The 14650-nt window shown below is 38.8% G+C and overlaps 1 protein-coding gene across 1 annotated transcript; it reads left to right on the forward strand.

Annotated features, from left to right (window-relative positions):
- The first annotated feature begins 865 nt into the window (after positions 1-865).
- On the forward strand, positions 866-14450 carry LOC144517702 (C-type lectin domain family 18 member A-like). The gene is made up of 12 exons (XM_078249830.1): positions 866-993; positions 2161-2252; positions 7443-7676; positions 7814-7911; positions 8142-8263; positions 8619-8726; positions 8864-8956; positions 9490-9596; positions 9672-9801; positions 9945-10041; positions 10742-10833; positions 12932-14450. The coding sequence occupies exons 1-12, from the start codon at positions 882-884 to the stop codon at positions 12967-12969; spliced, it is 1323 nt and encodes a 440-aa protein (XP_078105956.1). The 5' UTR covers positions 866-881; the 3' UTR covers positions 12970-14450.
- The last annotated feature ends 200 nt before the right edge of the window (positions 14451-14650 follow it).

Genomic DNA, 14650 nt, shown 5'->3' on the forward strand with positions numbered 1-14650 from the left:
GTACCACTTACTGTAAAGTTCTGCCACCTCATAGTCTGCTACACTTTGGAAGAAAGGGTCATCTGTAGTGATTCATCGAAATGATGGACGTCAGTTTCTCAAAACAAACTTCCCCTCATTTAACAATGATGAACACTCACGCTTGACCAAGAGTTAAGCTCTCTTTTGTCAGGTGTTGTGGGGGGTACATGTACATCTATAACAACACATTTGTAAGCTGATAATGAGATTTGTGTTTTAAATCTATGTATGACAATAGCTGAAAAATAAATGTAGTGCACTCTAAAAGGGGACATATATAACCTTCATATAGATATGCAACAATTTCAGAAACCAAACTATGGTCAGAAAATCATAATATAAGGAAATGAGTATAAGTGCATTTGATTAAATCATGTATACATATTTTTGAAGTTACTTTTGTTAGTTTAATAAAACAGTAGCCTTGCCAAAATGTAGCCTGCAGGTATATAGAATATGTTGTCTTTTTGTCTGAAAACATTTGAACCTGCAATATTCTTTTTTTATTCTTTTTTAAGGAGCGGTCAATATGAACTTTCTATATTATCCTCCATTGTTCCTGCATATTTGGAATCACTACAAAACGTTTAAGATGGTTTTTAACTGGTCGAAAAGCACTTGCTTACTTTCCAAAAAAAGAAGGATTAGAGGAATACACTGATGATTTAATAAAATATTAAAAGGTCATCAAAACTCTACTGTATAATGAATAGTGGACTCTCTTTGAGGTGAGCCATGTGCTCTGCGCTGCAGACCGGCGTGAAAGCTGTTGAAGTGAAAAGAGGGAGGAGAAGAGCAGGAAGGCAGGATAACTGTGAGCAGAGTGGTCACTGTTGTTGGAGACACTTCAGGAGTTCACAATGGGGTCTAGAACAGCGTCCAAGTTTGTCGTTTTGTGCCTGCTGCTCCCGTTTATCCACGCGAACCGGATTATCCCAGAAACACCGGAGCTCCAGAAGTCCGCCATCCCCGGTAAATACACTTCAAGCTGTGCGCGAGTCAGGTGGCCACGAGGGACAGTAGCCTACTCTAGAATTTGTAGTGCAGGATACACTTTATCAACTAGAACACATTGTGACTGCTAAATAGAATTTAGACATTTTTCCTTGATGTTATTTAAGTTATAGCAGTTATAGTAAGTGTAAGAGAATACTGTTTTATTAGTGGAAGTTTTTGCAATCAAGTGTAAGCTGGGGACTCGAGTGGACTTTCTTAGCTGTCCAAATCCATCTGGCAAAGCACCAGCAGCACAACTTTTCTGTCACTGGCTGCTGTGCTGCAGAAGTTTGGCATCAGCTTAAAATGACCATTTTGATGGCATTTTGCCAAACACAAGGCAAAAGTATCAACCCATCACTGGGGAACTGATTCTCTATACTCTAACTTTTTGGTGAAATGTGCTCAGATGTAGGCTTATAAGTAACTTAAATAAATGAAATAAGTTAATTAGAGCAAAGCAGATTAAAGTCTAGTCTGAAATGTCATTAATCCACAATATGTCCTTTAATGATTTAAGGATATCAGGCCTAATTTAATGTAATATGGGATTTATTTGACATTGGCAACACTTAACTTTAACCCCTTTATCTATGAGAAGTGTACAAAGCTATAATACATTATATAACTAAGCAGAAATAAGGACATTTTGTCCGTGTATTAATGTACAGTACACTGCGAAAAAGAACAAGAATACAGAGATAATATTGCCCGAATATTTCAAGACATGATTCAAATATAAATATATACATAGTGGATATTATTTGATCATAGAGGCAGATTTCATGTTCGGAGCTTATCCAACTCCAGAATGGGACCCATTATACTGCTAGAATCTGGAGTTTATGTCAGCCCAGATATTATAGCTAGTGATATGCATATGTAGGCTACATGGCAAAAATTATAAAAATTTAGTTAGGAATTTTGATTAAACTTTGTTTAACCCTGCTGACCCTTGAGTTGAATTGTTAGTGACAGACTGTATTAACCCATGCTCCAAACTCACACACACACACACACACACACACACACACACACACACACACACACACTCAAACATCCCGCCAACACATTTGCATTCTGTTGCCATGGTGACGGCAGTAGAGGCACAGTTACTAAATGAGCGTTTCTGTTTTCTTCCAGTGCTCGGGGTGAAGGAGCACTCGCAGATTGTTGCCCAGCACAATAGACTGCGCAGCCGAGTCAAACCCATGGCAGCTGACATGCAAAAAATGGTTTGTGGCATACATTGTCTGCTTCTTAAGTGTGTGTTTGAATGGCATGAATGCTGTCACATAAATGTGAGTTTATGGTAGTTTTACACTGTCTCCACGGTAACTGCTGATTCTCACACCAAAGTCTTCCTCTGCAGCACATATTTGTCTTTTGTCAAGAGTTACTGTTCTGTACTGTAGACTCCCTCTCCCTCCACTCATGGAAGTTATTTGGCCATGCGTGGCAAACTTAACCAAAATGCTTTTGAGTTCAAATGAGCTTGCAGCTGGCAGTGCAAAGCCCAGAGAAAAACAGTAACGATGATGATGTTGTTGTCAGTAATGATCAGACATGTGTTGTGTGTTGTTTTATCTGGATGTGAGGCAACTGTTTTGAACAGCTTGCAGTGCCAAAAGTCCGGAAATTTGGTTCAGAGCTCTGTTTTTACTGTTTTTCAATCTGACTGCACCAGGTACAGTAGCAGCATAGTCACAGACAAAGCACAATATCAATAACATGTTTACAGTTATCCCACGACAACATTCAAGACCAGGAAGGACACTTTCAAAACCACCACAGTATTTCCAGTGGTGGATGAAGTGTTCAGATCTTTTACTTAACTTAAAAGTAGCAATACCACCTTGCAAAATACTCTGTTACAAGTAAAAGTCCTGCATTCAAAATCATACTAAAGTAAAAGTACAAAATAATTAGTATTAAAATTAACTTAAAGTAACAAAAGTAAAAGTACTTATTATGCAGAAAGGCCCATTTCAGATTCATATATCATATTTCTGGATATAAATTAGTGATGCATTAATGTTTGTCACTTTAATGTTGTAGCTGGTTAAGGTAAGGATGCGTTTGATAACTTTATATACTGCAGAGTAGCTTAATCTATTAAATCGTAATGTATTAGTTGATTTATAATTTTTATTAATTTATGTGAATCTGCAAAGTAACTAAATCTGTCAGATACATGTAGTGGAGTGAAAAGTACAATATTTGTCTCTAAAATGTAGTGGAGTAATGGAAAATTGTACTTAAAGAGATATTTGCAGCGCACAGAGCTCCAAGCAGCTGAGGTCTGCCGAGATCCGCCAGATGGAACGGAGACAATGTACATCAATCAATAAATGTATTATTTGTGTTGCTGCAGGCATAAAGCATAAAAACATAGATACATGTATAAAAAGCACACAGAATACACAGCAGATTACAGTATGGCATACAGTACAAAAATTATATGAGCAAGACATATCATCACCCTATCATCAACAACAACAAGCTACAAGTACAGTGTGCACTCTTACGTTCATCCTATCTTCCTCATAATCATAATCATAATCACATCATCATCATCATCATCATCACCAACAACTTAGTCATATTCCACCAATAGTTGTTTCACAAAATCTTCCTTTTTTTAAAGTGAAATCACTAAATAAAGGCATGGATAAAGGTTTTTAGTTGAACTGTCTTCCTCTGTGGTGCTAATAGCCCCAACAGTGTGAAATAATAGTGTTAGTGCATCATTTGTTTTGCTCTGCTGCAGGATGAATGATAGTGGACAGTCAGAACGAAGCCAAAACCAATTAGCCGCGTGTGGGCTTATGAGGGTCGCACAGTGAAATGAATTCTTTTTTCTTTTTTTTTACCAGAATAAGAATGAAACTAAGCAACATTTTAATTTGTTACTCTTTTAGTACTGATGATCAACATATACAGGTGAAATACTGTACACAAAATAGAGGGTTCAAGTGTTGCTGAATGTGCAGCAATTCTTAATATTCATTTGTAACTCAGGTTCTCTAATCCCGCTCTCTGCAAAACACCCCAGCTACAGTAAATCCTCTCCCTATCTTATTCCATCTATTGCTTCGCCATACAGTACTTATCTGCACAACTGTCTCGCATGTATGTGATTATGACGGAGAGGTAACGATGGATAATGGAATTCACAATGCACTAGCTATCCTCCGGGCCTAATATGAGATTTGTGCCAGGGCAAACTGTCACTTTGTCATAGATTACATCCTCAAAGCCACTCGTACAGACTGAGCCCCCTTTCTTCGACTGCTCTTCAGCCTCGTAGAACTGTTCTCAACTGATAAGGCAGTAATGAGAAAAAGAGGATGTGGATAATAATTCTGCATTCTCAACTCTGCTATTACAGGTAATTTCCCGACGAAAACCCTCAGAGCAAGCTTTGTCAAGCTGAAGAGGCATATTAAAGAGCTTTACTGATAAACGTTAAGAGGCTCAAGGCTTCGGCTGTGTTTGTGAATGTCTGAATAAGGTTTTTTTTCACATAGGAACGAACTAGTGGCGAGATTGTGGTGAAGTGATTATAATATAGACCTTTAGGCTTTGCTTTCAGGGTGAGATAAATGACCAATATTTTAGGAATGAATGATGCTCCTCCCTTTCGTACCCCTGTCTGCAGGGTTTCTTTGAGCTCTTGAGAAAGTATAATGAGGTCACACAGACAGAAATTAAAGTACTTACTTTTGATATGTAAATCATGACTTCTGTTTGTGAGATTGTATTTTATTAATCTCTCTCAGAACTTCTCAAGCTCCAGCACTTCAGTATAACGCAGTTAGGGTGGAAAAAACAGATCTGCAGAGCTTCACAGTAAAATATGGAGCTTTATTGATTTAGCTAATTTGGTACACAACAGTGAGCAGTTGTTGATAGTGCCACAAAGATAGATAGACGGATAAACTCTACTTTTTCTTAATGAGACAGATACAACATGACATGCTTTGAAATGAAATGTCATGGATGAAATATTGCCCGGTGACCTCTGATGGCATCAAAGTGTGAGCCGATTATGGCTGGCTGACATCAGAGAGCAGAGTGAACAATGATCTCGGGGGGGCTTTGCCTTCCTACACCACACATCAGTGTCATACCTCTGATGTCATTTCTCCAAACTCTGTCTAACCGTACACAAAAATACATTTGATTAGATTATTTAGAGGTTCCATTCATTGCTTCTTTAACCTAAAAGAGAGCCTACTGGTTCAAGAGTGTACCACTTTCTAACAAGGTACCATTTATAAAGGGTTTATAAGTAACTACATTTTTCTTATGATACATATACAGACTCCAGAGGTCCCATCCAAACTGTTTAGCTGCAGATTTCAGACATTTTTTCAACAAAACGAGGTGGTTTTTATGGAAGCCCATTTTCTCCACTGGAGGCAGAGAGACCAAAGTAATATCAACCCTCTGTTAAACTCCCATTGAGAAACAAGTTGACCACACAAAGTAACAGAGCGTTACTGGGATTAGGAACGGTGATTATGGAATTTCCACCTTTCACTATAAATTACTGAAAAATATATCACATTACTGCAGTTAGTTACTAAATAATGCGTTATTACCCAACACTACTCCTACTAATCTACAAAGCATTAGTAAATCATGTACTAACCCCTGATGAAGCTATTATTTACAATTGATAAACCCTAAATGAAGTGTGTCTTATTAGAAAGTGCTACCCAAAAGAGTTTAAAGTGGCCATATTATGCTCATTTTCAGGTTCATAATTGTATTTTGAGGTTGTACCAGAATAGGTTTACATGGTTTAATTTTCAAAAAACACCATATTTTTGTTCTACTGCACATTGCTGCAGCTCCTCCTTTCACACGCTGTCAAGTTTCTGTTTTAGCTACAGAGTGAGACCTCTTAACTTCTGTAACATCTCTGTTGTCAGTCGCACATGCGCATTACCTAGGTAAGGATTACATGAGCTAGCTCCAACTTCGGCCTGTACAAGGCAGGATTAGCCGGGAGACTTCTTCTAAACTAAGGCGCACTTCCAACTTTGCGTGGAATACCTGCAGAACAGGGACATGTAAGTAGTTCTATACAATTTATTTTGTAGATTAGGGTGAATTTGTGTGTTGTAGCAGTGTTTTGCCATTGAGAACGAGCTAGCATGCTAGCGCTAGCATGCTAACAGTTAGCCCCCTAGGCCCCTCGTCCCGGCTAGTGACGTAGAAAGCCGTGCAGATTTTTAACAGCTTGCCCAGAGACTGAAGGGAGAACACATTCAGAAATCATATCTTACTCAAAACAGCATGGATGGGTTTTTTTCAAAGTTTGTATGCGTGTGGAAGTACCAGAGACACAAAATAACACCCCAAATCCCAGAAAAAGTGTTTTTTTCATAATATGGGCACTTTAAAACTAATCAGTCAGAGGTATAATACCATAAAATTAAAGATGGTGAAAAGGTGAGAAAGTTGAAATGCAAAACTTGAATCTGTAACTGTCCACCTTTTCTCATGGTGAGAGTATCTGAATGCGATGTTTGTACTACAGCAAATTTGGCCGAGTGATTGATTGTGGAAAGTTTGTGTGTTGTTTATGATTATTGGGTTACAAACCCCCCAATAATCAAAACTGGCCAGTGCAACCCACCCCAAAAACGTATTATCATTTCCTTTACATAAATAAAGACATTTGCACCATATGTTGATGCAGAAAAGGCACACATTGAATGCAGAAAATTATGTGTTTGACGTTCAAAATTTCAATTTTGCGTAAAAGTGGAGATCTCTACCCCCCCAATGTTGAACCCAAAGTTCCCCCCTGAACAGACCCCACTAACATATTTTGATCAATAAATGAGTTGATGATGGAATTATTGATGTGATTGCTAACTAATTATTAATTTCAATAAATAATTGATTATTCATTATTTATGTGGAATTGGCTAGGACTCACCTAAATGTATGTAATGTAATGAATTAAACGGCTTTAGAATTTCCTTCATTAAAGTCCCAGGAATGTGGTGTGGGTGTGAATGCTGTGAAAAATATTAATGGTCTAATCTGACAGAATTGATAACAGAACATGATAAATATACTCTGAAGGTTTGTTGGACCCCAATACTGAAAAGTATACAGGAAGAGTTGAAAACCTTTGATTTTATCAAACAGATCTGCTTTTAAACAATTTAATCAAAATACAGAGAACGCTTCTGAAACACAAAAATGTATTACGGTAATGTTCTTGCTGGTTAGTATTAGACCTCCCCTGTCTGCATGTAAGATCCTGACAGAGAGGGCTAAAATATGTGCAACAAAATTAAATTTTCCCTGAGTTTTACTGTAATTGTTAAGGAGTTTTACTGTAATTGTTAAAAATGAAAGATGTGTAATGATATCATTAAATATTATTATTGTCTTTATAGGAGTGGAATGAGAAGTTGGCGTTACTTGCGAAGGAGAGGGCAGCATCGTGTCACACAGACTCGCCTCCTCAACACTCCTCATCTTTCAGACACGTTGGCTGGAACACACATCTCTCTGCTTATGGTGTCACATCATTTTCTGATGCCATTCACTCTTGGTTTGAGGAGGGGAAAGATTTTCTCTACTTGAGTGGGCAATGTAGGGAGAACGCCACCTGTCAACACTATACACAGGTATTACCAAGCAGATACAAACTGTACCTATGTTTGTGTGGAGTCAAACTTACTACATACACCTCACAGACATTCATATTTGTGTTTTTTCTTTAAAAGTGCTGATGTAGTGTGTCCAACCTTGTGTTGTTGTGTAGTTGGTGTGGGCCTCTTCGGGTCATGTGGGCTGTGCCAGCCAGCTGTGTCTGAGAGAAGGAGACCTCTGGGAGATGTTTGTCTGTGCATATTACCCTGGGTAACAATTACACACTTTTGAAATTAAATGTTAAATTCATCTGGGAACAGCATATTATAAAATTGGCAAATTAATGTAATATTTAAAAAAAAAAAACGAACCGTTTTATCTGCAATCCAGCTCACAAATCATTATGCTTGTTGAAACCCCCCCTGCTGCTACTCTAGATCTTGTGTGATTGTGTGTCTTTTAGTTTATGTGTTCTGCAGTATATATTTGTGTTGATGCAGGGGTAACTGGGAGGTGAATGGTCAGCTGGTGATGCCTTATAAGATGGGCCTGTACTGCTCTCTCTGCACCTCTTCAATGTCTGGCTGCTTTAGACTGTGGGACCATGTTGGTGGATTATGTGGTAAGACATTGGTATGTCATACTTATTGTATTTTAAAGGGATAAAAATGGAATTTACCACAACTACTACTACCTCTAATGTTGTTATGTCCATTACGTTCCTCAAGGCCATTTCTCATCTACCATCAATGTTATGTTTTGTTCACTGTTTGCCATTCATGAAGCATTTTGCGTGTTCCATGGTATTCTGCTTATATCATTCAACTAGAATCACAGTTCTGCTGTGGTGATGTTGACAACTTATTTAGGTAAAATGATCAGATGTACAATTTCAAGATGCTCATATTGCATGTGCATGTTTTTTGTGTGCGTTTGTTGGTGTGCCTGTGTTGGTGTGCATGCACATTTGTTGTCAGAGATTCCAAAGAATCCGTGTCGAATGAGCTGTGGTCAGCACGGCCATCTTAACATCTCATCCTGCAAGTGCACGTGTGACCCGGGCTTTACCGGACGCCTCTGCCAGGGTACCTCTTATCAACATCAAGTGTAGTAGTATTGAGATTGTATACATATTGCTATCAGGCCTCATTAAATTGGTCTGTTTTCTTGAATGTTCTTAGCAGAGAGGCAGGTTTCACTGTACCACGTGTCTGTTTTTCAGTACGGTGCAGTGTGCAGTGTGTACACGGTCGTTTCAAAGAAGAAGAATGCTCTTGCTTGTGTGATGTTGGCTATGGTGGTGCTGAGTGTGCAGGTAAGTGCACTGTACGTCTTTGTGTTTCATATACATACCTCAGCAATTTGTACTCCTCGACACAGGAATGGTTTCAATTTCAAAACGGATGCACACACATCCTGAGGAAATTCATTTGGTTGCTGCTACATTCTGTCTTTATCTTAAGGGATGCCACGTTTGGTGACATGATGAAAACACGGTGAAAGAACCAGCTTATTGACTTGTTAATGGTGTCAACAAAGACCATTTAGCAGTAATGACATTTGCAGTATATATCAAGTAGTGGCACAGTTTTACACCTTACTCTGTAAATTATATTTCTGTGCATCTTCTAGCTCAATAGGCAACAGAATTATTTCCTGTAACTTGATATGGGTTTCTTTTATTAATCTCCCTGGACATGATTCTGCAAATGTCATTAACATTTACATCTGCAAAGGCTTAAAAGATTACAACACATTTAAGTCTGTTCATTGAACCTGAGTCATAATGCATGGTCAGCATCATTATTGTTAATTTTCGGTGTATTTTGGTGGCTTGTGTACCAACAGAGAAAGTGCAGTTTCCCTTCCACAGCTGTGATGTGATGATAGATGGTGATTGCTTCATGGTGTCATCAGAAGCTGACTCCTACTATGGAGCCAAGAGTCACTGTCAGGTGAGAGACAGGTGTGTGTTACGAGGACTTTCATTCTGCTTTCAGTGTGACTATTTCTTTGGTTTACTTCACCAGGAACGAGCAGGTATTCTAGCTCAGATCCACAATCAGAAGGTTCAGGACATCCTGGCGTTTTATCTCAGTCAACTGGAGACAAGCAACGAGGTCACCAACTCTGACTTTGAGACACGAAATTTCTGGATTGGTACAGTCTTTCATCTTGTTCATTCAAATAAATGTTTTCTAACACCGGGAAGTACTACCAGATTAGATTGCAGGCTCTGCTGTCCTTTGGACCAGATGTACTACCAGGTGGAAGTAAAAAACAGCAATGTTTTCACTTCATAGGTTTGACATATAAGCCTCTGAAAGACTCATTTCGCTGGGACACAGGAGAGATCCCTAGATTCAGCAGCTTTGCCTTTGGGCAACCTGACAACCAAGGGTAAGAGACACATTTACTAACAGACATTAGCTACTGCAGAGTACATCATAAACAGAGAGCCAAGTGAAATGGAGCTAAACAAACAAACAAAACACAGATCATCTGAAAGGTAGAAAATTACTTTTTTCGTTGGGCTATTTTTTTTTAATCTACAGATGTAACGCTTTTGGATCTACATGTATGACTTGAAGACTACTGCAAGAGCTACATACTGTAGTTTGGTCTTTCATTAGTTTTCATGTTAAAATGACATTATCCACTGTCTCAAATAAATTACATTTTATATATGGACGAACCAGGACAGTGACGTTGGCTGACCTGCAAAGTTCACTCTGACCACTAGATGCCTCTCTCTTTCTGTGTCTCCCTCACTCCATTCCTCTGTTCTATCTATCAGTTATAACCAATTTCACAATAAACTATTATATCAGTAAGAACTACTTTTAAACATGTAGTTATGCATAAATGACTATACTAATGTCTGATTTCTATATGTGAGACTGAATCTATTTGGCCAAATTTAGAAATCTGTGTTTGTTTGCTTTGTGAGTTTCTGTAGTAAAAACTACAAAATCCTCTGTTTCATACCACTTCATCAGAAATTCAAACAAACAAAACTGGTCTGACATTTCTTCCTGATTTAACTTTACAGTAAAGCTTTCTAATCAGTAGCTCACTCCCTTACTCCTTCTCTGTCTAGCTTTGGAAACTGTGTCGAGCTGCAGGCGTCAAGTGCCTTTAACTGGAACGACCAGCGATGTAAAACGCAGAACCGATACATTTGCCTGCATGGTAAGGCTCCTTCTGTGACAGGGTGGATGAAAGTGTTGAGGTGATGAAGGTTGAGTTCTCTTTTGTACAAATGACCACCCAATGTGATCGCCCTAAAAATGTGACATTTGATATAGGCGATAATAGGAATTCAGAATAGTTAACACTTGCCATTGTCGACTTTGGGCATAAAACCAAATAGCTTATCACTGATACTGTTGCTTTTTCTCTTGACTCTGAAAACTATACACATTTGGCTGAATGGTTGGTTGGCTACATTTCTTCAACTGCAGCATGTCCACTGTTGATTTGCTAGGGAGACTGGCTTGTCCTCTCATATTTCCCTCTAAACTTGGCATTCTACTGTATGTCCAGCTGCAACTGATGCGCAAAACCACCAGGCTCCATTTTCCTTGCCTGAGTATGATTGGTGCTGATGGTGGTGACTGGCCATTCTAGGAAAGGTGCACAGGGATCCTGGGAGGTGGCTGACCTATTCCCCACTAAAATAGATTCTGACTCCTGCAGTCTGTTTCCAGTCATGTTCGGCCATTTTTACCACCAGAAACAACCATCAACTTCTCAAGGGATAATACCTTTTAGCAAACAATTTTCTTTCATTCATCTTTCAATTTTACATCCAACAAAACTATCCAACTGATGAATGGAAGTTTAGTATTCTCTCAACATTTAGGTCCAGTTTGGTCCACCAACTTCTTTTTTTGTTATTGATAATTTTGGAGCATTGTATGCCGTTATTAGAGATGACAGTAGAGAATACCAGAGATGCTGTGGTTTGTGGTCAGTACCTTAACCCCTAAGCCAAGTAGGCGCCCTAGTCCACCAACTCCTGAGAAAAATATGTGGGTGTTTGACTTTTTTTTTGAGAGAGATATGAGACTTAGCCACAAAGTAAATGTGAAGGCCAGAAAACTAAAACAGTGAATCAAAAGTGCGGGCTGCAGATTTGGGTGGTCAGTTCAGCGTTATAAGTAAGTCTTTCACATTACACATTGATTTAATTCAGCGTTTAATGTAAAAAAAATATTACTTATTAGAGCTTTACAGTGTTTTGTATTTGTTTAGATAGTAGCACCTGCTGTGGTCTACTGTGTCCAGACAATTAGTAGTACCTATTTCACAGCCTCTGTCACTGATAATCACAGCAGGGTGATGTCTAAAATGTTAATCCAGTGTGTCCACAACATTGAAAGATCTGTGTGATCCTGCCTACACATTCAAACATGGCACTCAGTCTAAATCAATGAAACTCAATTGCTCGCCATTCAGAGCCTTTGAGCAATCAATATGCGTCAGCTCCACAAAGGCCTGCAGTGTTTAGACACACACATACCACTTACATTGATCGTAAGGAATGAGACGGTGGCAGATATTTAGTTTTATCCACTTGAGTGCATCTTTGCAAGTGGTTGATGTGTAATCTGGTATTGATCACTCATAGCTGAATGAGCGATCTACTTTGAATGTGGTCAGGATACCGTTTTTACAACCGGCTTTTTGAAGACCTCTTAATGTCTCCCTTTTTGTAGTTTGTGTTAGTGTAAAACAGGACTAGCAGATCATGATCAAGAGAGGGTTTAAGGGTCAGATTATATATCAGATGTAGTTAATCTGTAGTAGTATAGAGGTCATTAACAAAGCTAAACCTATGTGAATATCCTTACATCAATCATTTCCCCACCCTTCCTCTCGAGAAATAAAAGCAACCTTTCACTGAAGCAACAAAGAGTAAAATGCATAAATTCAGCTGATTATAAGAATACAGAGCCCTCCTTCTCCCATCAGATTAATTTCCGGCCTTCATTGCTGTGTTGTGTTAATTGGTGATAAAATGATAAGTGGCTATCACACAGCCCGAGGCAGACACTAAGCTATGTTTCTCCAGAGTACTGTGTGTGTTTCCATATGCATTAAAAGGAGTCAATGTCGTGTTTTACATTATTAACAGTTTAATCACTGCCAGATTTGAGTAGAATTGAAGAATTATTGGGGATGTATGAACACACTTAACGGTTTTCCTTTGTTTGGTGCTTTTGTGCGCAACATGCCAAATCCATACATATTTGTATTGTTTCTAAAGGTTGTGTGTGTTTCACAGCTGCAGAGCACATTGCCCGGTGGGAGGATGGCAGGTGACCTGGATTTCTCAAAGGGGGTGAAACTAGGTGTGCAGTATGTGTTAAATGTTGGTTAGGACAATGGCCACTAATGTTTTTTTTTATTTCAATTATTGTACACAGATCAATATAGTTTTGATGTACTGTATATACTGTACATGTTTGAATGTGTAATGCAAATGTGTAAAGGGTTCTACGTTACTTTACAAATTTTACTAAAATTTGTTGTTTCACCCTTATGTTTAAGATATTCAAGGAGGAATCGTGTTTAGTCTATGATAGTATACTGCTTTTGTATTTTCATTTTTTACAGTGTGGTAAATGCAGTAAATGTGTGAAGTAAATCCAGACTAAATTCCAGCCAGGATTTAAACCCAATACTTCTACAAAACAACAGGGATGTTGTTTTGGGTTACCATTACACACCACAGGATTTTTTCTGTGTGTAGGTATACAAGTGTATATGTGATTTGGTTTTGCTTTGTGTGTGTATATGGGGTTTTAAATGTGGATCAGGTCAGTGAGTGTTTAATGGACCCGAGGTATGAGGTCCGACACCAGACTGCCCTCTCAGTGAACAGAGGAGGATCCTGCTGGATGGTAGATGATGATACTCTCAGAGGGAAGAAAGGGATAAAGGCTGCAGATAATGGGGTCACACCAACATGCAGAGCTGCAGCGAAATGGTGCAAATGAACAAAACAGGGATGTGGTCGCAGGATTAAACAGCTGGGAGCAAGAGGAGCAAACCAATACCGTAATTGTCTTTGAGCTCGACTGAGTTTCCACTTTAAAGAACACATTTTAGATTTTCCCTCTGCAAGTTAACAGTGCTTCGACATGATGCTTAAAGCCATCCTCAAACATCTCATGTCACGTCACATGCACCTGGCTCACACTGCATTCACAAAAAACAGGCTGGTCAGGTTTGTTTAATATTAAAATGGGCTCTAATGTACCCTATACGGTCAGCTTGAAGAAATAGTTCAAACTATTTTGGGGGAATTACATTTATTTAGTTGTTTACTGAGAATTAGACAGAAAATCGATACCACTCTCATGTCTTTACAGTAAATATGGGGCAGCAGCCAGTTAGCATAGCTTAGCATAACTGATATCAGGGGGCAAAAAGCTAGTCAGCTGACAGTTAGCTGTTTGACCCGGTTTCCAATCTTTATGCTAAACTAAACTAACCATCCTGTGGGTCCAGCCTCATATTAGTGAGTTGTCTCAATGGCATCTTTGGAAACGTTGAGCTCTTTAGCCTACTAGAAAATGTAATTGCTGTTGATATGAACAATGTGTGGCTGCACAACATGCATTTGTAATGACTGAGCTACTGATGGATCAAAGGGAGAGGTTACATTTATTTTTATTTACACTAAAAGGCCTTTTACAATGTCACTGGTTCAGACATGTATCATGTCCAAGTTGAAGAAAACATAAGATTAATTCAGAATAATGTCTGGCCACACAGTGTGTCACTACTGTATATGAGATGTGCCGTGTAATAAACTTTTTTTGCTGATGTGGTGCCTTTGGCTGCTTTGTAAACAAAGTATCAGTCCTGAATGTGTTTGTGTGTGCCTGTGAGTGTGTACTGTATGTGTAAATCTTCGCCTAAGACACGACGCTCGCGTAGCTTCCTGCTGGTCTCATGGTGCCCCCTGATAAGCTGGTGCTGCAGAGGGTTTCAGAAT

The sequence above is a fragment of the Sander vitreus genome, chromosome 1 (genome assembly GCF_031162955.1).
Source record: "Sander vitreus isolate 19-12246 chromosome 1, sanVit1, whole genome shotgun sequence".
Taxonomy (NCBI): domain Eukaryota; kingdom Metazoa; phylum Chordata; class Actinopteri; order Perciformes; family Percidae; genus Sander; species Sander vitreus.

What these genes read in the sequence shown, in the direction of transcription:
- LOC144517702 (XM_078249830.1), top strand. Translation starts at nt 882, where the DNA reads ATGGGGTCTAGAACAGCGTCCAAGTTTGTCGTTTTGTGCCTGCTGCTC. An exon ending in CCATGTTGGTGGATTATGTG is followed by an intron (nt 8,264 to 8,618) that starts GTAAGACATTGG and finishes ATTTGTTGTCAG; the next exon opens with AGATTCCAAAGAATCCGTGT. An exon ending in GACACGAAATTTCTGGATTG is followed by an intron (nt 9,802 to 9,944) that starts GTACAGTCTTTC and finishes TTCACTTCATAG; the next exon opens with GTTTGACATATAAGCCTCTG.